We start from the raw sequence: 27,616 nt of genomic DNA, 5'->3' as shown, positions 1-27,616 counted from the left end.
GAAATTCTCTCTATGTTCATACATTCTGATCCTGGGTTCCTCAGCTGCATTTTGTAAAAGATGAGGGACGTTCTTCTCAGAAGGGAGTGTGTTAATGATGTGAATGATTGCTATTTTGAGAATAAGGTGGTGAGGCCTGTCCAGCCCCAGGGAAGTGTTTGGATAGCACATGGAAGACGGTCTCCGAAGGCATTACAATGTACTTGTGAAAGATGGTTAAGTCTGCACATATTCCTGTAAGTATAGCAAACTTGTACATAGCAATGCACAAAACTTGGGTGTTTTCAAGATAGCTGCTTATTGATCACCATTTTGCAAACTGCTGCCTAAGCAACTTTTGGTACAGGTTGACCCTTGCACTTTTCAACTTGGGCATAGTCTTCCAGCCAAAATGCATCTGAGGTCGAGGAGGCCGTGGAGGAGGAGGAGCTTTCATTGTCGTGCTTCACCATTGTCCAGTATGGAGAAGGGGCTCTCACTTCTTTCTTGTGATCTCTGTGAATCATCACGTCACAGTTAATGTCTTTTCCTACACTAATAGTACGGTTCTTCTTTTTATATCCATGCCACTCTCTAGAGATAGACATTGGTCTCGTTGCAGACTGAGACCCAGTGGACCGTGGATATTTACAATACTTAAGTTTTTTATCTGAAACGACATCTTCGTTGTCATCACTGCTTGCCAAAGGGTCTTTTCCTTGCTCTGTTTTCTTTGTTGGACTGAAATGAAAAAAATAGCAAAAGAAATGGATTTTTAATTGTCTGAACATTCATTGTCCCCTAAGAAGATGTCTTACAAGCCGCTTTGGTTCGTTAAAGAAAAGATATGATTTAGCTTTGGCACTTTGTGTTGTTGACGTTTGTCTCTTTAAAAGTACCTTTACATTTCTTTCCATTCCTAAGTGTAAATCAAATTCTGCCTTAAATTATTTCATGTTGTTTTGTACTGACTTAAGCCAGACTACTGACCAGAATATTAGCAGGCCTTAAAGTGTAGGTTAATTTCCCTCCAGAATGACAGGTCACCCTGGCCATCTCCTCCACAGAGCTCTGTTCTAACAGGTCACATGGGGTCAGCAATAACAGGGTATTACTGATTTCCAGTGTATTCAGAAACTAGTGGGGCTCTAAGATCTTCAACACACTAGTCATCGGGAAACCTCTGAGTCTTCTTTTTTTTTCCTGAGCATCATCATTTGCCTCTCTCGGGTTTAGAAACGTGGATTTATACAATACCCTCTATGCCCAGATGTGTCTCATTCAGTACTCTACTTCTCTGTTGCTGGCCAAGTGATTTTTTTTTTTTTTTTTAATTTGACAAAGCACAAGCAGGGGGAGCGGCAGGCAGGGGAAGAAGCAGGCTCCCCGCAAAGTAGGGAGCCCGAGGTGGGGCTCGGTCCCAGCACCCTGGGATCACGACCTGAGCCAAAGGCAGTCGCTTATCCAACTGAGCCACCCAGGCGCCCCTCTGGCCAAATGCTTTTAAAGATTTTTTTGTAACTTGCCCCAACTATTGGCTTTCTTGAGAGCTTGTTTGGACGTTCCAGCAGAACAGTGCAGCTACTCATACACCCTTGACCCAAGGACAGTCCTCTTCGACCAAGCGCGCAGCTTCAGGAGGGACACACGTGAGTGATGAGGGAGGAAGGGGACACCCACCTGGCCAGCCCGATCACCCTTATATCCCCAGCTACTGGCTTTCTTGATTGTTGAAACTTGGGCAGTACTGGCCTGCTAACAACTGCGGGCCTCTTCAGCTTTTTCTAAAGCCTGTAGTTCCTGCATCTGCTACAACTCTCCTGAACAAATGCTGTTCCCTGCTCCCCTCATCCTGGTCTTTGTGGTTAGGGACCTCTGGCACAGCTGTCCTGCTACAGGGAAACAGGAATTCGTTTTCTTCCCCAACATCCCCCCACCCCCACCCAACCTTTCAGACTTGCTTGCATTATCACTAATGTTCCTGCAGTTCTGACTGCTGTTTGCTCCCAAGAATTTCAACAGGTTTGCCTAAAGTTTCTCTCTTCTGGTAACAAACAATTAGTAATTGAGTCATTTTCACTGAGAACCAAGTCTTATTAAAATGTGGATTTTCCTTCATCCTTGATTTAGTGCTATGCAAAGAGATTCAGGAGATCTCAGGATTAGAACAGTTTGCCTTCAGACCTGCCCAGGACTTCCTGAAGAGCTCACGAATTTAAAAAAAAAAAAAAAAAATCCACATTTTTTTTTTCCCAGACTGCAAAGAATATCTTTTGTAACTCGGTATTAGGTAACTACAAAGAACAGATAGGAGAGCCAGATTCTTACCAACTGAAGTGCAATTATAAAGCCACAGGCCAGCAGAGGTCAGAGTGAGTTGGAAACAGTTTTTATACCACTAGGCCTGCCCCGGGTATTATGTGGAATATTCTCCAGTGTGCACACAGTGCCATTTGCTCCTTGTGTAAGAAGGCTTTTCTTTCCTTATGTGCTCCTTCCCTGCCCCCTTCCTAAATTACTCAAGTGCCTAAGTAAGGAATTAAGGAAGGGATTCCGAAAGTACCTGCTGCCGTTCCTAAGTCCCTGGGCTTTAGCCTCATGCGCGAGTCGTACTGTTCTGTTTCTCTCTTCTTTGCTTTTGAATGGTCAGTCTGCCATCCTTAGATTTTAATATTCTGAATCTCAAACTCTGAACAATTAAAATGCTTAGAAACAGAATCATTCTATAAACAAATGATTAAGAACCCAGGCTTGAGAACTGCACTCCCCAGTACAGGGTCCACCAGCTCTGTGTGGCTGCTGAATTTTAAACTGATCAAACTTGAATAAAATTTAAAATTCCTCAGTGGCAGTTCCTCACGTTTCAGGTGCTTAATAGCGGATGGGGCAGCACAAATAAGGAATATAGACACCACCTCAGCAAGTTCTTTTTGAACATCGCTGCTCTAAAGACAGGCCTAGTCACACTTTGCCCTGTGACCTCTGGCAAGTTTACACACACCTCTCTTGGCTTCCATTTTCCCCTCTGTAATCAGGATAATAAAAAGCATTGGCCTGAGGATTAAGGGGCACAATGCTTGTCAAGCAGTGTCCACCACATAGTAAGTAATGTTATCATGAATGACTTTTAACTACATCATGATTGGTTTGGTTTTGGGGGGAAAAACTTGTCCCCAGTCTGTGCCTGATCTAAGGGGACAGACAGCTCTACCCAGCTCTAGTCCCCCCATCACCATGTGGGGATACAAGCCCATCTTCTGATTTTTCAGGAGAAACCACAGATGCAGACTCTTTCCATGAAACCTTAGATGTGTAAATTGGGCAACTAATTCAAATATTTTTTCATTTTAAAAAATTTTTTAGAAAGATACAGAAAAATGCAAAAAAAAAAAAAAACCCAAACAGTTTAATGAAAAAAATTATAAACACTTGGGTAGCCACAACCCCTGGGGGTCAAGAAAGAAGAGTATTGGCCCCTGAAAAAGCCCCATGTATCTTATCTTTCTCTCTACAGCTCACTGCTATTCTGGCTTTTTAAAATGCTGTGGGAGACTAGCAAAGCACATCTGTTGGCCATATCAGTCCCTTGGACCACAAGTAGGAATATCTGAAGTAATGTCAGTGCAATGTGGGCCATCTTTTAGTCCTTAGTAAGGTCCCCAGCCAGATTTCCTTGAGCCCATCCCAATAACCAAAGAGACACAGCTGTAGCAACTGGTGCTGAGAAATCCTGTCGAATTAATAAGGACCACTCTTGCATCAGAGCACTGAACTTGTTGAAGGAAAAAGATCTCATGTTCTCAGGCTCTGCAGACCTTCCTCACGCGTCCGACCCACAGAAGAGTCTTTGGTACACCTGGGTTACAGATAACCAAGCCTTCAGAGATAAGTGATTTGCCTGAGGTTTGGAAGCTGGATTTTAATTTTCATTCACTCTCAATGAAGGAAACCACAGGAAAGTCCTGTGGTAGAGTGAGCATAACAACAGAGACTTAGTCCTTGCCTTCAGTTTGCATTCTCCCAGGGCAACAGAGTAAACAATGGATGATACAGATTATTTCACTGATATTAGGAGAAATGCTGTGAAGTAGATAACACAGGTTGCTTTGAAAGTATATGATGGGTGGACCAGACAGTGTTTTAACACTTCCTAATTTAGTAAGGCCTCTTGAAAAAGTTTGCACAGTAAGCCTTCAAGGATGAATGATGACAGGGTCCTAAGCATGTTGCAGACAGAAGAGCAAGTGCAAAGGCCAAGGCAAAGAAAAAAGGCAAAACTTGAAAACCAAAGTGGATTATAGAGGGAAGGGGAGAGCAGTATGGGGTGAGGCTGCAGTGGGGTACAGACACTAGCCACATGGGGTAGCACAGACCAGTTTAAGGGTTTGAGCATTTGTCCCAAGGACAGAAGCTCTTAAAAGATTTTAAGCAGGAACATGTCAAAATCAGATTTGCATCATATAAGGATTGTTCTGTGTGGAGAATGAACAGGGGACGGCAGTAGATGGTAGAGACCAAATCGTGACTCTGACTGGGGTGGTAGTAGTGGCCAGAGAGAAGTGGACAAATGTGGGACAGCTGGAAGGTAAAATGGCAAGTCTTCATGATTATTTTGGGCAGAGATGGAGAAATCTAGCACAACCCCTAAATTTGACTTGTTCAACTAGGCAAACGCTCCCCCAGTAAGATAGGGCCACTGGGAGATCAGCAGTGAGCTGTTTTTTTATTTTTTGGCATAAGGAGTGTGAGGGGTTTGTGACACACCCAAATGGAACCACCAAGTGGGAGATGAAGGATTGAAATGTACAACCTTGAGGATCATACAGTTTGAAAGTCACTCCTAGTTGGAGGGTGATAGAAAACACAGGGACCAGTGAGAGATAGCCCAGGAGATTGAGAGAAGGAAGCCAAAGATTCAGCCCTGGGGAGTGCCAAGGCAGAAGCCTGGAGAAGATGATGTTTCAACAGGAGTGGGGGGTGGGATTTGTACAGCGTTGAATGCGGCTCAAAAGCCAAGCACAATGAAGACTTGAGTCCACGGGAGTCAGGAACATGAGGGCTGTGGGTGGCCCTGCCAAGAGGCCTCTCAGCCAGGTGAAGAAAGCAAGGCCTACACTGAGGTGGGGTACAGAGCATCTGGGAAATCATCTCCTGGGGAAATAGCCTACATCTGCTACAGCTCTTTCTACCTGTTTGGAGTCAAAGGGACAGGACCATGGCTGGGGAGCAGGGAGAGGGCAGCAGAGTCAAGGTGGGATTTGTGAAGATGGCAGACGCCTAAAAAAGAGGGATCCAGAGGGAAGTTGAATATGCGGGAGACAAATGAAGGAATGGGGTTCACAGTACGTGTTTAAAGCTGACTGGACAAGGGGACACTTGGCAGGTAGATCTGGAGGCAGAGCTCCCATTGGATGGTTCTCTTTTTTAGAGCTCCAGGTTCAAGGCTCTCACCTTCATTAATCTGCCTCACATTAGGTCCTGTAGATTGTACTTTTCCAGAAGGATTTAGAACCCACTAAATATGGTCGTTTCACCAATCCCTCCTACCCTGGTCCAACTGATCATTCTCCCCTGAAACCAAGACCCAGTGCTTCACAGACCCCAGCGTACTCGCATAACAAAAGATTTCCTAAAATGAACTACTTACCATGTTACTGGGAATTTGGTCTCAGGGATTAAATCATAAATTTCTTGCCATTCTTTGGGTATGTCAATAAAATCTCGGTAAATCTTGATTTGTAGCACTGTTCCTATGGTGATGTGTTGCAAAAGTTTTAAAAATTCTCGAAGAGTATATCCTAACACGTTGGCATGGCCAACAGTAATCAGAACATCACCTGAAGAGGGAAAAAATTATCAGTAAAATTTAGATAATGGGTCAATGGTCTCATACCACTTCCAGCTCTAGTATGAGGTGTTTCATTTTAAGAGTTCATATTGTTGGTTCATTTTGAACCCAAACCAGGCTTCAGCCTTTATTTAATAAAAGTGGTCATCTCAGTGCCATGAGTGTCCTTTGCATAATGGAGAATGCATGTTTCTTAATAGCGGTGTAATGGTAGATATTATTTCATGTTTTTACTGCATTTCTTTAGTCCTTGGTGTGACAAAAGCTAAAAACCATTTATAATCTGAACCATCCTTTAAAATTCTAAAAAACGTGTTTGTTTCAAGTAAAATGAATATCTATTACTGTTAAGGAAAAAACCACTTGTACTAAGTGAATAAATGACCTAGTTTCTCTTGTGCCTGCCTGGCAATTTCCATTGCCCTCCACTGGTATTAACATCAAGACTTTGATTTTAATTTTCTGCCTTGCAAAGTATTAGTGAGCAAATAATTCTGCATGAAAAATACTGGACATTTAGCACGATTTAATTAAGCTTACGATGTCTATACAGAGAGTGTGTTGGTTAAAGGGATTTGACAGCTAGGTTGCCTACTTTAGGGCATTGCTGGACAGGGAGGGAAGCGCGATGGTCAACCATGGAGCTTCTGATCCCCCAGCAAGTGGGAAGAAAACCACATCTTGACTGCAAGCCTCTGGCCCCCCAAAGTGGATGTTAAAAACACCAATTACTCTTGGGGCGCCTGGGTGGCACAGCGGTTAAGCGTCTGCCTTCGGCTCAGGGCGTGATCCCAGCGTTATGGGCTCGAGCCCCACATCAGGCTCCTCCGCTATGAGCCTGCTTCTTCCTCTCCCACCCCCTGCTTGTGTTCCCTCTCTCGCTGGCTGTCTCTATCTCTGTCAAATAAATAAAAAATCTTTAAAAAAAAAAAAAAAAAGACCAATTACTCTTTCGCGCCCACCTCCCTATGGCCAGCACGTACGACGTGAATGTGTAAACGAGATCCAGCCATGGGGCATGCCCACCTGGGTCACTGAACCCAGAGCAGGAGACACAGTGGGGTGATACGAGCACAGGGCTACAGGGGTAGTTATACATGGCCCTCTGTTCTCTCATCATTTTCCAAGCCTGGTTCTCCAGCCTTTCTGGCAATTCTGTCAGACTCAGTGTCCTAAGTTCAGTGTCTTAATAGAACTGTTTTCTATTGCTTGCAGTGAAGAATCCTGACTGCTACAAGGACACTCAGCAAGACAAGAAGGAATACAAAGAAATTACTTTTTAAGGGCTCACATTGGGTGAAAGCTTAGCAGATCTTACTAGAACAGCCCATTGGAGACTTTGTAGCTAACACTGGTTGAAGGGACTCCAGTGAAGTCCCGAAGGGTGTGTTCATCTCTCTGTGCGTGGGAAGCTAGGGGCTCCTCAATTACCCTCATTGCAAGACAGCTGAAGCCTAGCCTCCAAGGAGAAAAGAGTCCGGACCAAGTACCTTCTCTGCTGCTACACCCCACAACGCTAGAGTGGAGAATTCTGCTCATCTCGAAGCCTCTGGGGAATGCCAAGGACAAACTTCCATAGTGCTAGATGCTATCAGAAACTTAAGTTTCAAAGCAGTTAACAAAATGAATACTTAGAAGGGTGGAGAAAACTTACTTTGGTCTTAAAAAGTAGCTGAGTATAAAACCAGCCAAGTATCTGCAGGTAACTTCAAAATGAAACAAGTTTTTCCCAGCTACCTGCAGAGTGTGCAGTCTGAAACAGCTGTTCATCCTGTGGAGGTTAATTACAACAGCAAAAAAACAAAAAACCCAAAAAAAACAAAACAAAACTCCCAAAAACCCAACAAAAAAAACCCCTCACTGGATGTGCTTCTGTGCCTAATGTTAAAAGGAGCGTTTATAGCTGAAAGCCACGGCTTGGCATTCTGCTTAATCACGTTGTTAAAGGGTTGTTTGTGGGGCGCCTGGGTGGCACAGCGGTTAAGCGTCTGCCTTCAGCTCAGGGCGTGATCCCGGCGTTGTGGGATCGAGCCCCACATCAGGCTCCTCCGCTATGAGCCTGCTTCTTCCTCTCCCACTCCCCCTGCTTGTGTTCCCTCTCTCGCTGGCTGTCTCTATCTCTGTCAGGTAAATAAATAAAATCTTTAAAAAAAAAAATAAAATAAAAAAAAATAAAGGGTTGTTTGTTTGTTTTATCAAGAGGGCAGAAAATAAACAGCTTAATTCCCTGACCATCCTGGCTGTAAACCAAACGTGTTGTATGAATGTGATTACTCTGGCAATAGATATTAACATCGCCCTTCATAAAGAAATACCAATCTGGTATTTATGAATACCAACCTCATTACACATCTTTTTTTCTGTTTTAATGGGCTGTAGGAACTGCATTATTATACAAACTTTGTCTCGATTACCTATATTAAATCAACTTTGCAGCAGCCAAGTCACTACTGAAAAATAGATTTTGTTTATTTTTCTCCATCTCTTCCGATGAGGCTGTAAGTTCCCTAAGCTCCATGTAGTTAGAGACCACATCTGTTTGGCTCACCTTTATACCTCTGTGCCTAGCAGAATACTTGCACACAGTAGGCATTCAGGAAATGCTTGGTGAATGAATGTGGCCAGTACGTGACTTGTATTTGCCTTCAAAGCTATACTAATTTCTTAAGACTCTATATATCAGTCTGTTTAAAGACTGGTCAAAAGAAATTTAAAGTTTAGCTAGAATAAACTAACACTAAACTAAACCAGGAAATCAAGATGAAACCCTATTTTGAAACACCAGAAGAGAAAAATATAAAGCACGTGAAGAAGAAACAATGGGGCTGGGAGATAATGGGGTCAAAGAAGTAGCAGGCTTGTGGGACTGTCACCTCTGAAATTCTCAATCATTGTCAAAAGCACTGAATTCCGGTCTCTGAAACCAAGACCCTGAAGGGAAGTAAAGAGTTTGGGACTCTGGACTCTCTCTGATACTGAAATCCCATTTCCAGTCAAAGGTGTGGGCTTTCTCCGGGGCCATGGGCTCAAGTCCCAGCTCCATCCACCCACTTTTTTTTTTTTTTTAAGATTTTACTTATTTATTTGACAGAGACAGCGAGAGAGGGAACACAAGCAGGGGGAATGAGAGAGGGAGAAGCAGCCTTCCCGCTGAGCAGGGAGCCTGATGCAGGGCTCCATCCCAGGACCCTGGAAGCACGCCCTGAGCCGAAGGCAGACGCTTAACGACTGAGCCACCCAGGCACCCCTCCGTCCACCCACTTCACCTCCCCAACCCTCTATCTTGCATTACCCACCTTCCAGGAGTGGTGCAAAGATTAAATGAGATCCTAGATGTGGAAACTCCTTGCACAATGGCTGTGACAAATATTTATTATTCATGTATTAAGCACAGACATAACAAATGCACCAGCACTGTAGGTAAACCCTGGATTTAAAAGATGAACTCAAGACCACCTCTGACCTCAAGGAACCCACTGACTGGAGCGGCACCATGAGGTCCTGCTTCCCGTGCATAAAAGTGCACTCCTGTTGCACTCCAGTGACTGTGCGCTCTGGTTATCAACAAGCTGTCACCCGACCCCAGAGAAGCTAAGGAGAACACACAGAAAAGCTCATGCGACCTGTCCTGAACTTCTTCTGGTCTGGAAAGTCCAGAGCTCTCTTTCTGGCGCTCTGTGGCCCAGCACCAAGTAGTGATATTTGGAGAAGATGTTTTGGATTTTAAGGTGAAGTAAACGTTCATAATGGCATCATTTATCTTTTCTTTAATCCACTGCTTCTAAACCAAGCTGCACTTAGAATCAATCACCCAAGGAGCTTTGAAACCATGACTGGCCCCAGATAAATTGAATCAGAACCTCTGGGGAGATAGGGCGTAGGCACCTCAGTTTTATAAGCTCCCCAGGTGATTCTTTTTTTTTTTTTAAGATTTTATTTATTTGACAGAGACAGCCAGTGAGAGAGGGAACACAAGCAGGGGGAGTGGGAGAGGAAGAAGCAGGCTCCCGGCAGAGGAGCCTGATGTGGAGCTCGATCCCAGGACTCCGGGATCACGCCCTCAGCCGAAGGCAGACACTTAACGACTGCACCACCTCCCCAGGTGATTCTAATAGATAACGAGAGTTACAAACCAGTGGCTTAGTCCACTGGGGCTCCTGTACCACAATCATTTTTTATTAAAAACAACAACAAAAAACAAGTCTGGAAACTAAGAACAGCCTAAGAGAAATGATTGCCAGTATTCCCATTGAACTGTCATTTTCAAAGCACTTTCATAAACATTACCTCTCCAAATCCCGGCTGGCTCTGACAAAGGTGGTATTATCCCAAATCAGAGATGAGGTGACCTACACCTGGAAGGTTAGAGGACTTTGCCTGAGGTCACAGAACTACGAGGTGGCAGAGCCTGGGCCTGAATTCAGGCCCTGCTAGAACCGGAGGCTCTTCCCTCTCACCACCCTTGCAGCCCATCGTGTCTCCCTGGCTCCCCAGCACAGCCCTAGAACCGGAGCAGACACTGGAACACACATCTTGAACTGGATGGAAAATCCATTCACCCCAAGACAGGAGAAGCAGGGTGGTGTTGAGAAAGCCGTGGGGTTTGGAAGTCTAACACAGAGGGTTCAAGCCCCTAATCCCTGGTGGGCAAGTTACTAAATATCTGATTCCCTATCTGTAAGGCGGCTTAATGCAGAATCTAGCTCAGGGATTGTCAGGAGAATGAAATGAGATCATGCATCTAAACGTTAATGATGATTAACACTGCCTACAAAAGAAGGGTTTATCCACCGACAGCCATAAACTCTAGAGTGATGCCGTGCCTGTATTTGTATCCCACGGGATAAACCTAGGCAAGGAACTCAAGCTCACTGAGCCTCAGTTTTGTCCCCTGTGAAAGGGGGATGACAGTGGCTCCTACCTAGGGACTTACAGTAAGAATTCATTGAATAAAAATGCACAACAGCGAGGGTTGATAAAGTGATAGCAAGTGGCTGGCCCACAGAAATCTGCTCTCAAACGATGTCATCATCATGATTATGGTTACACTAAAACCTGCTAACCAGAGTCTCCCCGAAGGCAGACAGGAGGGAGGCAGGGGGAGACCACAGTCACCTGGCTTGAGTTTTCCATCCCTGGCCGCAGCCCCCTTTCTGATGAGGTGGGTGATCTGGAGGTAGGGCCCATTCTGGATGATGATTAGACCTAGGCCCAGGTTCCCCACAGTGAGTTTGGTCTGCTGAGTTTTGCTCAAGTTGTGTACAGATGACTTGACATTGAAGCCGATTTGTTTGTCTAATAAAAAGAGGGAGACACTTTTTCAGTCCATCACCTAGACAGCAGCATGACAGTACCACTGGGGTCCCAAAGCCAGATTCCCGGGACAGTTTCGTAACCTTTCTATTCCTCAGTTTCCCCGTCAGTAAAGTGAGGACAATAAGTGTCTAGCTCAGAGGCTTGTTAGGAGTACAAACGAGACAGTTAAAGGGCTTTGCCCAGCACCTGGCACCTGATGAGTGCTTAATTGTCAGTTATCATCTCTAGGCTTGATAAATCTTTTCTGAGGCAGGCAGTACTCTAGGAAATAACAGTTTCTTGCCCGTATGGATCTTCCAGCTTAGTGGAAGAAGCAGATATCCATCAGTCATGCAAATGTATGTTGAATAAAATACTGTAACACATGCTACGAAGGAAAAGTACAGAGAGCTCTGAGGGGGACTGACAGGAGGCCAAGGTATCCTGTGGGGAAGGTGGTTCAGGCTTCATACAGGAGGTAACGTTTGAATTGAGGTAAAAAGAGGAACAGGAAATATTTAGACAAAGGAGGGTGGGAGGGAGCAAATCGGATCAAGGCTCTGAGACAGGAAAGAACCAAGACGACAGACGACGCATGGGGCAGGCCAGAGGAGCAAAGGCAGAGCCTAAAGGCTGCTTCACAGGCTTACCTCACTGGTAGAGAGGAGGAGCAATTTAAGCAGGACACAGTAAGATTTTCATTTTTCTTCAGACAAAACCAAACCAAAAAACCACCTTCTGGTTGCTGTGTGGAGCATGGATTGTGGGGTCCAAAGTGGAAGTGAGAAATCAAAGTACTACCACAATTACGGTGATTACCCAAGCATGCCGTGGCAGTGGCAGTGGAAATAGCAGGAAAAGATCATTTGGCGGGAAAATCTGGGACAATGGGTGATGGTGGAGGGGTGTCGAAATATGTTTTCTACAGAACTAACTCTCAAAAGAAAAGTTGCAGACAATGGAGTGATTTAAAACAAGTTATTCTCCCAAGAGGGAGCTTCTCAGAAGACTCATTTTCAGTCCACAGGAAGCTTCTGGGGACATTCGTTTTCAGCACACCTTTCCTTAAGGACAAGTGACAAACTGCTCCTTGCTGAGCCTTTGCCAAATCCATGTGACTTTGGTGTTTTGAGGGCCCAGGAGTCGTCCCCACTGCTGAGGGAGGGGCTCTCCCAGTCCCTGCACCCCCAGGTGTGCCGAACTGGCCAGGTTCCTGGTCCTTCCCTCTTAAGCAAGTGTTTTTGCTTATCTCCAACGTGGCCTTCCCCCAAACCACAGAGGCTGTCTAGAAAGTAAGTAAAGGAACCCAGTATAAAGAAGGTACCACATTCGGAGACTGTTCAGGATTATAGGAGCGAGATGGAGCAGGTGGTATCCCTCCTTCAGCCTCCAGTGCCTGAGCACACAGAGAAGTGGCATCCTCAGGCAGGGTCTGAGTCCCAACCTCACCTTGCAAATTAAATGTGCTCAGGATAAAATAATCTGTGAAGCCCAGTCTCAAAAGTCAGCAGGGTTAAGGGAAAGAAGGCGGACTCAAGACTCCATACCCGATGATTCCAACCTTCGTGGAAAGGGCAAAACTACAGGACACCGATGGGAGTGTCAGGCACCGGAAGTGCGCGGGCTGGAGGCAAAGGGGCAACGCAAAGCCATTGGTGGGGGCGGGGGGGGGGGGGGGGGGGGGGGGGGGGGGGGGAGTTGAGCTTCTCCACAGCTTGATGGTGATGGTTAAACCTGGGCAATCGTTTGTCAAAACTTGGAGCTCTACACTAACAATGAGGGGCTCTTAGTGCATGTAAAGTATAGTTTAGTAAACAAATGATGGGGAGAGGCTTCCTCCCAGGCCAAGAGTCTGACGTTCCCATTTTACAGGGGAGGCAAAGTGACGAAGGCCTTGTCCCCAGGGCGTCGCCCTCTCCCCGCTCCCCAGTTACCTTTTTTGCTTTTTAGAACGGCCTTCTTCATGGCCCCAGGAGGGCAGGCCGTTCAGAAGGCCTCCCAGAGCTGAAGCTGGAGTGGGTCCAACTCCCAACTGTTTCGAACCCGCGAGGAGACGGCGCACTGCGGGCAGACCGCGGGCGGCGGGGCGGACCCCCCGGCGGCGAGGAGACCTCGGGCGCTGCTCCTCAGAGTGGCCGCCAGGGGGCAGAAGTTGGGCAACCGTGCCAGTTACAAGACCTCCGTGGACCCCGGAAAGTGGAGTGAGTAGAAATTTGGGGGCGGAAGGGAGAGGAGAGAAAAACAAAACTTGTGCGGGGGTTAACACAGTGCCTGGCTCCCAGTGGGTTCATCATCCATTCTTGGAAAACAACTTAAGTGGGGAGGATGGAGGAAGAACAGGGGAGGGTGTGGCAAAGACGGGAAAAGGTCTGCAGAGGCAGATCCTAACTAGAAGACGGAAGAAGAGCGCAGAAGCCCCTTGCTGCTCTCCCAGTAATGGTATTTTTAAATATTGTTGCATCAACAGCCCCAACTGTTTTGGAACTGCACTGTTTTCATGGATGTTTTGAATGAGGAAAAGCCAAGGGTGGCTCGAAAAAAAATGAGTCACCATTAGGAGAGGAATTAATTCTTCCTTCTTTTCTCCAAAATAATCTTTCCTCCCCCACACACATTCAGTCATAGGACAAATATTTACTGGAAGCCGGTTCTGTGGTTTGTACTGATGCTGGGGACACAACAGTAGGCAAGACAAACAAGGGTCTTATACTTTTGGAACTCGGATATAAAAAGCAGATGAAGTGGACAATTTTAGGAAACTATAAATTATCAAAAATATATTCTAGAAGAAATAGAAAACAATGTGATGAGGTAGGGCCTGTTGTCATCCCCACTCTAATGACACTGAGAGGGTAAGCACCTTGCATTCACGCTTTCAACAAATAGTTACCAAGCACTTATTGGGTATCAGGCAATTGTGCAGAGATTTCCATGGTCGACCTGGGCAGGTTCTAGTTTAGTTGGCCTTTTCTGTGGCTCTACCCAGACAATAAATCAGGGCAGATTTTTGTTGGATAAATCCTGTGTTGCAGAAGCTGAGACAAAGGGAAATGAATAGAACTGTCCATTTTTTATATTCTCAACTTCAAGGAGTCTCCAGCAGGTGGCTTCTTGTGATCAATCACCAGTTTCCCCATCCAAACCGTCTGGCAAGGCGTCTGTCCTGACACCAAATTAATTCCTTCATAAAATGCATCCTTTTCTTCCATGTTCCTATGAGTAGAGGGAATGGTGAGAGTTTGTGGGACTCAAGCACGTCAGCATTGGAGGTTTGGTGAGGGGAGCATATCAGCACCTGGCCCACAGGAGGTCTAACTGCCTTCCTCCATCCCAGGCTAAAAACTGTCTTTAGAGCAGATGTCAAGATTACGCTGAAGGGTGGAATTGCAGGATACAAATGGTCATGGCTGCTGTCCTGTGCTGCCCAGATCCCCCTTCAGGACTGAAGGATTTATTCCTGCCCCTCCACCCCATGCTTTCTTCTAGCTGAGCTCCTTGCCCAAGATCACACCTTCCCAGGGCAGCTAGCATCCAGTGACTGGTCACCATCGGGTAAAAACCTGGCTCCCTCAGTACAACTCAAGCAACTCTGGAGGGCAGTCCCAGCTCCAGAGCTCCTGTACAGTCCACTGAGGTCCTTCTGTGGCTGTGCTGCCACCTGAGTTCTCCCTTTGTCAGGTGCTGCTTCCCTTTCCTCCCCCCACAGGTGTGGGTCCCAAGAGCACTCCCCAGTAAACTCCCTGCAATTCAAGAGTGTTTCCTAGAGAACGCACCCCACCTGCAGCAGCTAGTGCCAGGGAAAGAGTAGATGCTCAGATGGGATTTTGGAGCTGATGACCCTGCTGTCCAGGTAATAACAAGGGTTCCATCCCCAGTAGAGGAGAGTGTACATAGCCTGAGGCACAGGGAAACACTAAGACTGTTCAATTTTTCACCATAGTAAAATGGAATGGTTTGGCACCCTCATGATCTGCCCGAGTATCTCTTAGTACTCCTTTGCCCTATTTTGACAGTAAATGGACAAAGTAGCCACCGCTTGGGAAATACATGGCAACCAGTGGCTCAGACTCCTTAGGGATGGAGATCTGAACCACCTCACCATACAAGCCACCTAGACCACCAGAGGTGCTAGCAGGAGGTGAGAGGAATCTGGGATGGGCAGGAGAGAAGGGAAGTGATGAGTGTGTCCCTTATGCCTCCAGATGAGCTGCAGCAAGAGGGGGAGCTGTAGTTTGTCCCGCTAACCTTCCTCTTATAAGATTCCCACAGGAAAAGATCCCCACCAGGGTCCTGCTCTCAGAACTGAAAAGAAGCACGTGGATCCGCCTAGCACAGTGGGTGCACTGTGGCAAATGTTGCCCTGTGCTACCTGGTCCCCTGAAGACTCAAGGACCCAGTCCCCAGCTACCGGGAAGGTGGGAGGTTGACAGAGCTCAGCTGTCAGTGCTCTCAAGGAATTGTCCTTGGCTGAAGAGCAGTTGCACCCAAGGTCATGCCCCATTCCCGGGGTAGCTAGCATCTGAGGACTAGTCCATGCAGCCATACAAAGGCTTGGTCCCTTTTCCCCAACTCCAAACAGCCATCCCAGCTTCAGAGTTCCCCATAGGGTCTGCCAAAGCCTCTTGTGACTGCACCACCCCCAAACTGCTCCCTCTCCGCCTTCCCTGCTGCCTCCCCACCCTCCCCTGCTCCTGAGTGCACTCCCTAATAAACTCCCCGCAAGCTAATTGATAATCTCTTGTCTCTGAGTCAGCTCCAATGGAACCCAATCCGTGAGAGGAAAGGAGATTTGAGCCCAAGGCACAAAGTGTTAAACTCTGGATTTAGCTCTTTTGTCTTATCTAACCCCAGAAACCCCATGTGCACACCTATGGTGCATACCTATGGTGCATCCACGCAATCCTGGCCTGTGTGGTGAACTTGACCTCCCTCACCCACCCCGGGGGGGGGGGAAGCAGTGTGTTCTTTATCCTGTCAGGCTGAAGATGCTCCTTAAAAAGAAGAGTGATTACACAATCACCTCCACAGATTTCACCAAGTTCCCATCTGGATTCAGTCTCTGCTGGGCCAAGGCCTATCATCCATCACAATTAAGCACACCATGTTCACAGCCCCTTAACAGCCACAGAATGCCTATTTATGACTCCAGCCTGCCACCGTAGATCCCTCCTGGGGGACTTCAGGGTCCCCAAGGATTTTCTGCCTCAAGGATCCTTGTGGCTCTCTCCGAATAGAAATTTCCCAGCTCCTTTACTTGGGGGTAAGTGAGGGGATGGGGAGGTTCTGTCACTGAAGCAGAGTGCATGACTGGGAGTCTAAATAAGAGGAGGGAAAGAGGCCCAGGGAGGTGACAGGACTTTCCCAAGCTCAAGGCAGTAGAAGGGGTGGGACTGGAATACAGTTCTGTATCCTTTCTGTTTCATTACACCACCTCTCCTAACCCCCAGGGTTTGTGTCTACTAAAATCTATACTGGGATATGGAGGAGAGAGGAACTGATCTGTCCCCTAGATCTCAGAGAGGCTTGGGACTTTGAAACACCAGATATGTTGGAAGTCAAGAATGAGATGTGGGGTTAAAAACAGGATTAACAGAAAATCTGTAAACAGAATATTTGGTCCCTGTCCACCCCTCCCACCCCCATCCTGGTTGGTAAGAGGAATGGGATAGGTGACTATTGTCTAAAGTGATGTGTGGCCATTAATCTGGTAAAAAAAAAAAATTCTCAAATTTTTTTAAACTTTGCACTATTTTTTTTTCTATAAATTTAAGTATAGTTGACATATATTAGTTTCAGGTGTACAGCACAGGGATTCAACATTCATATACATGATGAAGTGATCACCGTAAGAAGTCTAGTTTCCATCGTACTGCTTGTTTTTATCCTTTAATCTTAGATTCAGAAACTTTTGTGGAGGAGCAGACATAGGAGGGACTGGGAAGTGCTGCCTAAGTAGAAGGAAAATTTATACTTGATTGATTTATTTTATTTTAGAGGGTTTGGAGAGGCAGAGGGAGAAGGAGACAGAGAAATCTTAAGCAGGCTCCACGCCCACTGCAGACCCCATGCGGGGCTCGATCTCACGATGCTGAGTTCATGATCTGAGCCAAAATCAAGGGTCAGACTTTTAACCGACTGAGCCACCCAGGCACCCCATATACTTATTTTTTTAAAAACAATAATCACATGATCATCATTCCACTCATTTGGAGTCAGAATAAGCAAACTGTTCCAACATTTCATCTCAGGATTCTCAACTGCCTAGTAGTCAATATCAGTGGACAGTGTTTGAGAATTCAGAACTATGTAGTTGGAGTTTCTTCTATTACTGGGCAACAAAAACTCTGGACGAGAAGCCAAGAATATGATTCCATCAAACTTCTCCAATAGTTAAAAAAAAAAAAAAAGTAAAGCCCTCCTATACTAATGTGATATGCATATCTGAATCCCTGGAATATATCAATCAGCTTCTGCCAATTTCTGTGGCAGAGGACAACGAAAGGTATAATGTTTTTTTTAAAAATCCTTCCCCCCTGGAGACCAATGTTTGGACAGGAAAGTCTATAGACTAGCAATCAAATCCCTCCTTACCCAGTCTATGTGGTGACACTGATTACTCTGTGAGTTTCTGCAAGGCTGTTGGATTTAGTGGAATTTGAAACTTGCTGAGTTTTGTGAACATGTAGGCATTCCAAAAATAGAGACAGATGTCACTCTTCCAGGTCTTTCTAGAGATGACCTATGTGACATTTAAGGAGAAAATGAGTGTCCCATCTCCTGTTTGCTGCATGGGGGACTACCAGGAAAGAAAAAGCTGGATCCAAAGTTAGGGTTAATGGTGATTTGGTCCATGAGTCATGAAAGAAAAAGAAACGTCCACTAGACAGCAAAATTGTAGATGGATAGATCATCTGTATTTGATCATAACAAATTATGCCAAGGTGTTATTTTTTTTTGTTTATCCACCCAAACTAAGCTTCTTCTCAGGCCTCAACTCAGTAAATACTACCACCCAACACCTGGTTACTCAGGCCAAAACCTTAGAAGTCATTCCTGAGGCTTCTCTATATTTCAACCCCTACCCCATTGTCAGTTAGTCATTTTCCTCGCCTACAAAATAGCCAAAGCTGTACATCTTTCTCCATTTTCACTCTTCTCATCCTAGCCAAAGCTACATTTCTCTCTCTTAGAGTACTTTGCCCATTAACTGGTATCCCTGCTTCTAATCTTGCCCCTCCCCTCTACTAACTACACTATCTTTGTAGATTAAATAAGACCTTGTCAGTCTTCTGCTGAAAACCTCCTGCCTTTCCCTTCCATTTAGAACAAAATCCAGACCTTTTACCACGGCTCCCAAAGCCCCACCTCTGGCCTCCGCCTACCTTTCTGTCTTTTCATACTACCCTCCAGCCACACAGGCTATTCCACAGTTCCATGAAGAAGCCAACCTCTTACTCTTTGCACTTGCTTTTCCCTCGGTCTGGAGTAGCCTTGCCCAAATCTTCACAGGTTAGGTCTTAATGATCCTGGCGATCACAGTGAACCTTCCCTGACCACCCTAAGTATCACCGCAGGCCTCCTTCTCTCCCGCCATCAGACCGACTCCCACATATAATTCGCAAAGCAGCACCTGAAATGATCTTTATTTTAAAGACAAAATTTTAACGTGTTTGTGTCTTCCCCACCAGGACGTAAGCTTCCGGAGAGTGGAAACCTTGTCTCGCATGTCCAGTCCAGTACCCCCACTAGGTGTCGACAATTATTTCCTAAATGGGGAAGTCCTGGAGTTGACCAACGAGGAGAGGGGAATGCTAACACAAGGTGACAAGGACTGTTTGCGGCCCCGAGTCACTTGGCAGAGTTCCCCACCTACCAATCCAGTCTCCCTTTTGCAAGGCTAAAGACTGAGGGGCATTTTGTCACGGAAGAGTCATTGACAACGATAACAATATTATTATTATTGGCAAGAAAGCCAAAAGGCGGCGTGGCCTGCCGGAAGAGACCCGGGCGCGGAGCAGGGGCCTGGGCCGGGTGCCGGTCCGGCTCCAGGGCAGGGAGGCGGGCGGCCGAGGAGAGGCCGGCGGAACGCAGCGGGGCCCGGGGCGGTCGGGAGGATCGGAGCTGTGGCCCGGGGCTGCGAGGCAGGCGGCAGAGCCGGGAGAACCGCGCGAGGTCGCCGCCGCCCGGGAGCGGGCCCGGCCTCGCCAGTGCCGCGGCTTCGCTTCCGGGTGAGGGGCGGGCAAGCCGAGCAGTTCCGGGGCGGGCGGCGGTTCCGGCTGTGCGGGCCNTGAGGGCGGAGAGGGGAGACCCTGCTGAGGGGAAAACGGGGCTGGAGGGTGCGAGGCGGGGGCTGACCTGAGGAGGGAGGGGGCGAGAGGCGTCAGGGGCTGCGGCGTCGGGAGCCCGGGGGGCAGAGAGGGGGGAGCCGATGGAGAAGAGGACGCGCGGTCGCGAGCGGGACCCTCAGGCTGAGGGGAGAGGCGCCCCGGGCTGAGCGAAAAGTGGCCGAGGGGCGACGAGACCTGGGATGGGCTGGCGGGTACCGGACGGGGAAGGGAGGGTGGTGGGGAGACAGCCGCCGGACTTGAGGGACCGCGGAGGAACGAGCTTCGTCCTGGATTGGGGGGGAGGGTGAGAAAGTCCAGGTGGGAGACGAGAGAAGCCGATTTGGAGAAAACTGAGGCGCCTGTGAAGGAATTAGAAACTAGGCGGGGAGCCGGGCCCGGAGGGAGGCAGCCTGTGGGGCAGAGCGAGAACCCCCAGAGAGCTGCGTGAGGAGTCAGGTCCGGGCCCCGCGAGGGAAGGAGCTGCGGCCGGGTTCCAGGTGGCCCGACCAGACAGGGTTAATGGTGCTGGGGGAGCTGGTGTGCTGGGTGGGGGCGGGGGTCTCCCTCCCTGCGCCCTCGCCTGTCCCCTGCCCGCTTGGCAGTGTTTAAGACGCATGTGGCTTCCGATTTTTCCTTTGAAGTATGTATAGTTATAATTTTGCTTTATTTTAGGCCCGGGAGCTATAATAATACTAATAATAAACTTCGTTTTATGGAGCATCTTTCATTCCAGCGCATCACAAAACGCTTTAGAGATCTTAATAGTAGTTACAAAATTAAATAACACATTAGAGTTGCAGGGAGCCCAGCAGCAGTAGCAGTGTCTGTTGTAATACCATGGAGCTGTAGGCAGCAGAGACGAGGTGGTGCCCTCAGGAGAGAAGTAGGCATCCTTCTGAAGGGTATCCCAGGTGAATGCCCTTGCAGGATTTTTCTCATCTTGGGCCACCACACACGCACACGCACTCTCTCTCTCTCTCTCTTACACACACACACACACACACACACACACACACACACTCTCTCTCTCTCTCTCTCTCTCTCTCTCTCTCTCTCTCTCTCTCTCTCTCTCACTCGCTCAGACCTGTGAGACCAAACCTCTAATTAATGTCACAGCTGTCAGGAGAGCTGATCGGAATGAAGGAATGAGCTTGTTTTCTAACTGCTTGTTCAGTGCAGGTGAAGGGAATATTGGGGGTTGGGAATGTCAGACTCCCTCCATGAATAATTTGTTATAAAAATGTATCACTGTGCTGTCAAAGTTGCTTCTTAAGTATTACTTATGGTTCTGTATTTATCCTGCAGTATATTTAGCTCTTAAAAAAAGCAGTTGCTGGGACATTTGTTGCTCCCTCCTCCCTCCCTTCTCTCCTCCATCTAGATCTAGTAACACAAAATCATGCTGTCAGATTTACGGGTTATTAAAATAACACACTAAAAATTCTCTTTTTTTGCCTTTACAAGTTTTAGCAGAGCTCTTAATTGTAAAACATATATGATTATTTTGATGTGATGGAGCTGCTAATGCTACTGTGGTAAATTTACAATACATAAATGTATCAAGTCAACACATTGTACCCCTAATGTACACAATGTTATATGTCAGTTATAGCTCATTTTTTAAAAATTGTAAGGTGAATAAGAAAATGTTTAGAATGGTTTGGAATTTGATGAAACTATGGGCTGTTTTTGAAAATGTTGACAAAGTCAATGTTACTACTAGTTTGTACAGTTATATGTGTGACATCCACTTTATGGTCTGTTGTTTTTATCTTAATTACATGTGCAGTGACTTCTTTCATGAGACTTTCTTTGGGATCTTATATACTTAGGGGTGAAGAGGTTTCACTGTTCTAACAGAGAAGATGCTAAGTGCTTTTAGGTGAATCCCAATGTAAATGTCCATGAGAAAGATACACCTTTGATCCTTGAACATGGGTTTGAACTGCATAAGTCCACTTATACATGGATTTTCTTTGATAAGAAATCTTACAGTACTGTAAGAAGAAATCAAATCTTCTTTGATAAGAAATACAGTACTGTAAATCTATTTTCTTATAATTATCTTTACATTTTCTATTCCCTAGCTTGCTTTATTCTTAGAATATAATGTATAATGCATATAACCTACAAAACATGTGTTAATCAGCTATTTATGTTATTGGCAAGGCTTCCAGTCAACAGGCTATTAGTAGTTAAGTTTTGGGGAAGTCAAAAATTATGCATGGATTTTCAACTGTGCAGGACAGGAATAACTCCTTCATATCAATAGACAAAGTCTTCAGCTATGAGTTGCAGCAGAGATGGAAGGGACAGAAGTTCAAGGCTTAAAAGAAGTAGAACATGTTTGAAATAAGTAAATAGTTGGAGAGGAGGCCATGCCAACCAGTGATATAGGAGGATTGTCTAGCAGCATGGAAGCCTCATTGAAGTCAGTGGTCAATAACATAAAGTGTGATAAGCCACCTGCCTTATTGGTCTTCTCTAGTAGTGCTCAACTGCTTTGATGATACCAGTGCGTGGTGAAAGCCAGTAGAAGGTTTCATTCATGTTTGGGGTTTGCCAACCAAATGCAACAAAATGACAGAGGAGCAAAGATGTTTAACGTATTGGTCAAAATGTTGTAATGATGGCTCATGGATTCTCAGCTGGATAAAAAGTAAAAGTGAAAAAAGGAAAGAGCTGATGTATTGGTCAATGAATAGCAGTTGGTATATGGTCAATGGAATAGTGGACCCAATAGAATTGAAGACCTGACTGGGATTGATTGATACATCAAAGTGTAAGGACAGGGGATTATGAACATAAGGCCCAAAGTGACAGTGGGGATGTGTGGCTAAAATGGGTGGGTTTTTTTTCTTAACAGTTTCTTTTGCCATCTCAGGAAACCCTTCAATTAAATATTCTGTAACTTGGAAGAGGAATAATAGGAAATAGTAGGAAATTTTTCAAAATCATATCTAACCTCTATTTCTTACCTTAACTATGTCAGACAGTAAGCCCCCGAAACTTAAATGGGATGTTCCTTTGTTGACTTGTGCTGTGATAAGATGCACCTGAACTTTGCCTGGTACAGCATTTGTATGCTCAATGTACACGTTTATCTGAGCAGACAGATCTAGTCTTGAGATTAAAAAAAAAAATATATGGACAGAATTACACCTTCCAAATCAATGAAGCTTTTACAGGAAGTTCAAATAAGATGGCAGAGGTGACAGGACTAGCTTTATTCTAAGATCTGCACAGAAGTCACAGCCTCGCTGCAAAAAGTCAATGTGTTGGTTCCCTTCAATGCATTAAAAAAAGCATATTTTGGGGCGCCTGGGTGGCACAGCGGTTGGGCGTCTGCCTTCGGCTCAGGGCGTGATCCTGGTGTTGTGGGATCGAGCCCCACATCAGGCTCCTCCGCTATGAGCCTGCTTCTTCCTCTCCCACTCCCCCTGCTTGTGTTCCCTCTCTCGCTGACTGTCTCTATCTCTGTCGAATAAATAAATAAAATCTTTAAAAAAAAAAAAAGAATTAAAAAAAACATATTTTGATGGTGATGTTTTTACTGCAGTTTTCTAAAAGGGCAAAATATATTTTGAAAGTTGAATCCTAGAGCTGAAAGGCTCTGCAGATATAATTTGAAAACCATTGCAGTGAACTAGTACGGAAAGTTTCAGGATTCAAATCCAAACTTCATCACTTATTGGGTTTTTGATTTGGAGCAAGTTACTTAGTCTCTGTCTATACAGTTCTTCCTCTCTAAAATAGGGATATTAATAGTACCCACCTCATTGGATTGTTAGAATGATTGAGTTCGTCCATGTTAAAACAGTACCTGACACATAGTAAGTGCTCATTAAAGGTTAGATTTATTGTTGTATTGCTGTTCTAGTTTATGATAACATGTCAGAATCCCAGTTTTGAAATTGAAGCTCGGAACTTTTTACTATGAGAATGGACACATTTTCTTTAGTAGATGTGCTTGGCAATAAGGAAATATCAAGAATAATATGGCCAGGCTTAGCACAAGTCAAATTCGTCTTCCCTCTTGGCATTGGACTTTCTGCATCACTTCTATACTGTTCTTCCTCATTTAGTCTTTTATCACCATATTCTAGCCTCTCTACTCTTCAGTTTCTACTTGAAGTACTACAGAAGGAGATGAAATGTCCAAAAACAAAAACCTTAATAGGATACCTTCCTAAAATCCTGGCTAATAAACTGTATTATCATGAGGTTGTGGACCATGCTTCATACCGGCAGAATTTTTAGTTAGATTTTATTGTATTGGTGCAAATACAGAGAAAGTACATTCATTTTATTTTCATCTGTATGTGGTAACATTTCCTGAGCTTGCTCTGATAGCTTGTAGGTTATGCACAAACTTTTGAAGATATAATGAAACAGAAGTAGATATTGTATGTTTAAGGAAAGTACATGGGAAGGACCCTTAGTGGTTCCTATTAATAAAAAATATTGAATGGCAGGTGAATATAAGGGCAAAATTGCATAGTTCTTCTGTGTTGGGTCAAATTTCTTCTGGTTACTGGAATTCAATGTCAGTAGCAATATCTTTCATTTCATATAGTGCATTACAATTTTTTAAGCAACCTAACATCCATGACTTGATTTGATTTCTTAGGCTTTTTATATTTAGCCAATGTAGAATAGTCATTTCCCATGTCAGTGCTTTGCACATGAGATTTGAGATTCAGTGTTGCAGACTCCCGTCAGGAAAACTCTTCATTGAAGTTTTACTGATATCTTATTTATGCACACCTTTTATTTACTTAGTGGAGGTTAAAATTCTTATGTGGCTGAAGTTCTTCCCAGATTTCAGAAGAGGGAAAGAAGGAGATTTGGGTTGTAGTCTCAAAGTGATGTCCTTTACTTTGTACAAGTCACTTAACCTGTCACTGTTTTTTCATCCCTAAAGAGACCAATTTTGTAGGGGGAAAAAGTTTTTTTAGTTTTATTGAGTTAATTCTAAGAAAGTCAAAAATTCAGCAATGCTGCTTCTTAGAAATCAAAATGATCTAGAGATCCCTTTATTGAATCATCATCCCTTTACAGCAAGGATTTTAGTGACCATTTAGTGTTATGCCATCCTAAATCATCTTAGATAGTTTAGTGTTCTTAACAAAGATTTCCAAATATTTTCCGAAAGTCTCTTCCAGTACATTAAAGAACTCCTCTTTTGTGTCTAATCAAATTTCCCTCTATACAGTTGGTTATCACATTCAGTTTGTAGTCTGTGGTAGTGTATTTATTCCTGAAAGTATTTTCATTCTTGTTCTTTTTTAAATTGTTTAGATTGGATGTTAGAGTGTTTAAGGAGTTATGATAATGAACACACTCTTTCCTGCTTATATTCTGAACTGAGGGGGAAAAAGCATAGGATCCAAAATATTGTTTTATTACTGATAAAGAGGGTATTGGAGAATGTGGCTGTTATCTGTGGACAAGCATTTTCCTCTTACTGGACTTCAAAATTGAACAGACTTAACCATCCGTTCCCAGGCAGGACTGAGGCACCTGCCCTTTAAGGCTTCCAGCATGAAAGAACAGAGGAAATGAGTGCTGCCTATGGGCAAATTGCTCCCAAGGGCAAAAAGTTGGACCACGTATGCCCAATTTTTTCTCCTAAACAGCTAGTCGATTGAAGTCATTCCTCTGACCTGGGAAGGTTTAAGTGAGGAGACACAGGTAAGCAAAGAACATTATGCTACAGCCCGCTCCCCTCGCCTATCCCCCATGGGGGAGAAGGCCATTTGAAACCTAGGAGATGGCTGACCTTTTGTGGGGAAGAGATTTCTTTCTGCTCAAGTATAAAAACTGGCAGGTGCTTGGGGAAGTGAAAGACTTGAAGAGGTTGTCATTTTCTATTCTGCTGCCCGCTACCCTCTCCGCAGGAAATCCTGGTAAACCTCAGATAGGGGACTGTGGTGCTTGACATCTGTCATGTAGGCTCTCCAAGTAGATCCTGGCCTACAAATTGGGGTCCTTGGTTTAAAACATTAAAATTACAAGCCATCCAAGCAGACCTGTTTATTAAATACAAGAAAATTATTAAATAGTGCTTTCCCCTGAATGGTAACAACTTCAGTGTTCACAAAGGTAGGTGCTTTACCATGAAGGAGCTCTGTAACATCAGTTTAAATAAACAAATCAGGGGCGCCTGGGTGGCATAGCGGTTAAGCGTCTGCCTTTGGCTCAGGGCGTGATCCCGGTGTTGTGGGATCGAGCCCCACATCAGGCTCCTCTGATATGAGCCTGCTTCTTCCTCTCCCACTCCCCCTGCTTGTGTTCCCTCTCTCGCTGGCTGTCTCTATCTCTGTCGAATAAATAAATAAAATCTTTAAAAAATAAATAAATAAAAATAAAATAAATAAATAAACAAATCAGTCTATCCAGAACTTCATTTTGTTAATCACTTTCGACGTTACTTACAGTAAAGGACAGAATTTGGTTCTACCTAAGAGGGCAAAAATCTTGCAGTTGTATTCTCCTTTAATTTAAGAAGCATTAACAAAATTTCTTCAATGATCTTTTGAGTCTTTTTCCAGTAAATTGCTTTTTAAAAAGCAGCTTTATTGAAATACAATTCCCATAACCATAAAATTCACCCATTTAAAGTGTGCATTCAGTGGCTTTTAGTATATTCATAAAGTTGTGCTACCATCACTACAGTCAATTTTAGAACATTTTCAGTACCCCAGAAAGAAACCCCTATCCCTTAGCCATCACCCCTCAACTTTCTGTTCTTAGGCAACCACCAGTTTACTTTCTGTCTCTAAGGATTGACTATTCTGGACATTTTATATAAATGGAATCATACAATATGTGGTCTTTTGTGATTGGCTTCTTCCGCTTAGCATAATGTTTTCAAGGCTCATGCATGTTACAGTAAATATTAGTACTTAATTTCTTTTTATTGCCAGATTAATTTATCCATTACTTATCCATTCATCACCTTTCTTTTACTTCAGAGAATAATACTTCTTTAAAATGGGCAAATGGTACTTTTTTTAACTTGGTTTTTTAAAAAGTGGCATTATCAATATAAATAATGCTTGGCAAATAATAAGAACTTTGAGTAAAATTCAAAGACCAGTCTTTTTTATAGTGTTCACAGGACATACTTGAAGCTTGAAATCATTTATGATGCTGTAAATTTCACAGTGTAGGCCAGATTTTCCAATATGAGTTTAGATTTCCTGAACAAAGCATTTATTTCCTTTACAACCTTGGTTCCAGAAATCCTCTTTTTACCATTACCAACAGGGATGTAGGCACTTCAGGATGAGAGATATAAGCTAGTAGACCTAAAAGTTTTGGGGAATTTGGGACCAAGCACATGGACAGGAGCCATGAGTAAATGGAAATCACTAAAAGGCAGGAAATTCCAAAAAAGAAATGACAGAGTGATGATGCTGTTGCATTTATTAGACTGACCAAACTTCTTAGATTCTGTCACTTGGCTGTTGGGGCCAAAGCTTTCAAAGCTGGCATAATGTAGTCATGTACATCAGCCCTTTGCTGTTCAGCAGGGTATTACCTACAGCAGTGTTATTGTTTAACCCCCTTTCTGATAAATACTAGGTTTGTACTGGAGTTGGAACAGAGTAAAATTAAAATGGTCCCATGGGATTTAGAGTCAGCCATATCTAGATATGATTCCCTTTTTATAAGTTTTATGATTTGGGGCATGTAATTTGATTTCTTAGCTATAAAATGGGGACAGTGTATTTATTTCAACGGATGGTTGTGAGTAAATAACCTGGCTTATAAGGAATTAGCACATGGTCTAGTACATAGCAAAATGCTCCAGTGTTAGTTATAATTATCATACAAAAAGTCAAAATGTTTTAATTTTTTAATATTTCCCTTTTTATTACCTGTCTTGCTTGCTTACAGCTTGCCTTGTTCTAGAAGGAGACTTAAGGCAACATGCTGTTCATGTATTTGAATATAACTGAAGCCCAGCCGAGTCCAGTCCAGGAAGAAAGACTGAAGTCCATCGTAGTGGTAGTATCAACCTAGTGGGACACGTACAAGTGCCAAAACCAAGGCCTGCCTTGGGTTTCTGTGTCTCTGGAACAGATTGAAGAGGCTTTCTCAATGAAAGGCAGCCTAGTGTCATAGAAAGGGCACACGGGTTTTGGAATCAAACCAAAAC

At 44.6% G+C, this 27,616-nt stretch overlaps 1 protein-coding gene across 1 annotated transcript; it reads right to left on the bottom strand.

Moving 5' to 3' along the window:
* Nucleotides 1-136: 136 nt before the first annotated feature.
* On the bottom strand, nucleotides 137-13,302 carry PDZD9 (PDZ domain containing 9). The gene is made up of 4 exons (XM_034670273.1): nucleotides 13,057-13,302; nucleotides 10,943-11,122; nucleotides 5,627-5,816; nucleotides 137-720 (listed from the first exon to the last, which is right to left on the bottom strand). Exons 1-4 carry the CDS (start codon nucleotides 13,085-13,087, stop codon nucleotides 327-329), a joined length of 795 nt encoding a protein of 264 aa, XP_034526164.1. The 5' UTR covers nucleotides 13,088-13,302; the 3' UTR covers nucleotides 137-326.
* Nucleotides 13,303-27,616: the final 14,314 nt, after the last annotated feature.

Source organism: Ailuropoda melanoleuca, chromosome 10 (genome assembly GCF_002007445.2).
Source record: "Ailuropoda melanoleuca isolate Jingjing chromosome 10, ASM200744v2, whole genome shotgun sequence".
NCBI lineage: Eukaryota > Metazoa > Chordata > Mammalia > Carnivora > Ursidae > Ailuropoda > Ailuropoda melanoleuca.
The sequence above is the reverse complement of the archived record's forward strand: the minus strand, read 5'-3'. Positions and strand labels throughout refer to the sequence as shown.

Coding starts and splice junctions, on each gene's coding strand:
- PDZD9 (XM_034670273.1), bottom strand. CDS start 13,087: ATGAAGAAGGCCGTTCTAAAAAGCAAAAAAG. Junction 5,817..10,942: donor GGATGGAAAACTCAAGCCAG/GTGACTGTGGTC, acceptor TTCCCTCTTCAG/GTGATGTTCTGATTACTGTT. Junction 721..5,626: donor ACCAAATTCCCAGTAACATG/GTAAGTAGTTCA, acceptor TTTTCATTTCAG/TCCAACAAAGAAAACAGAGC.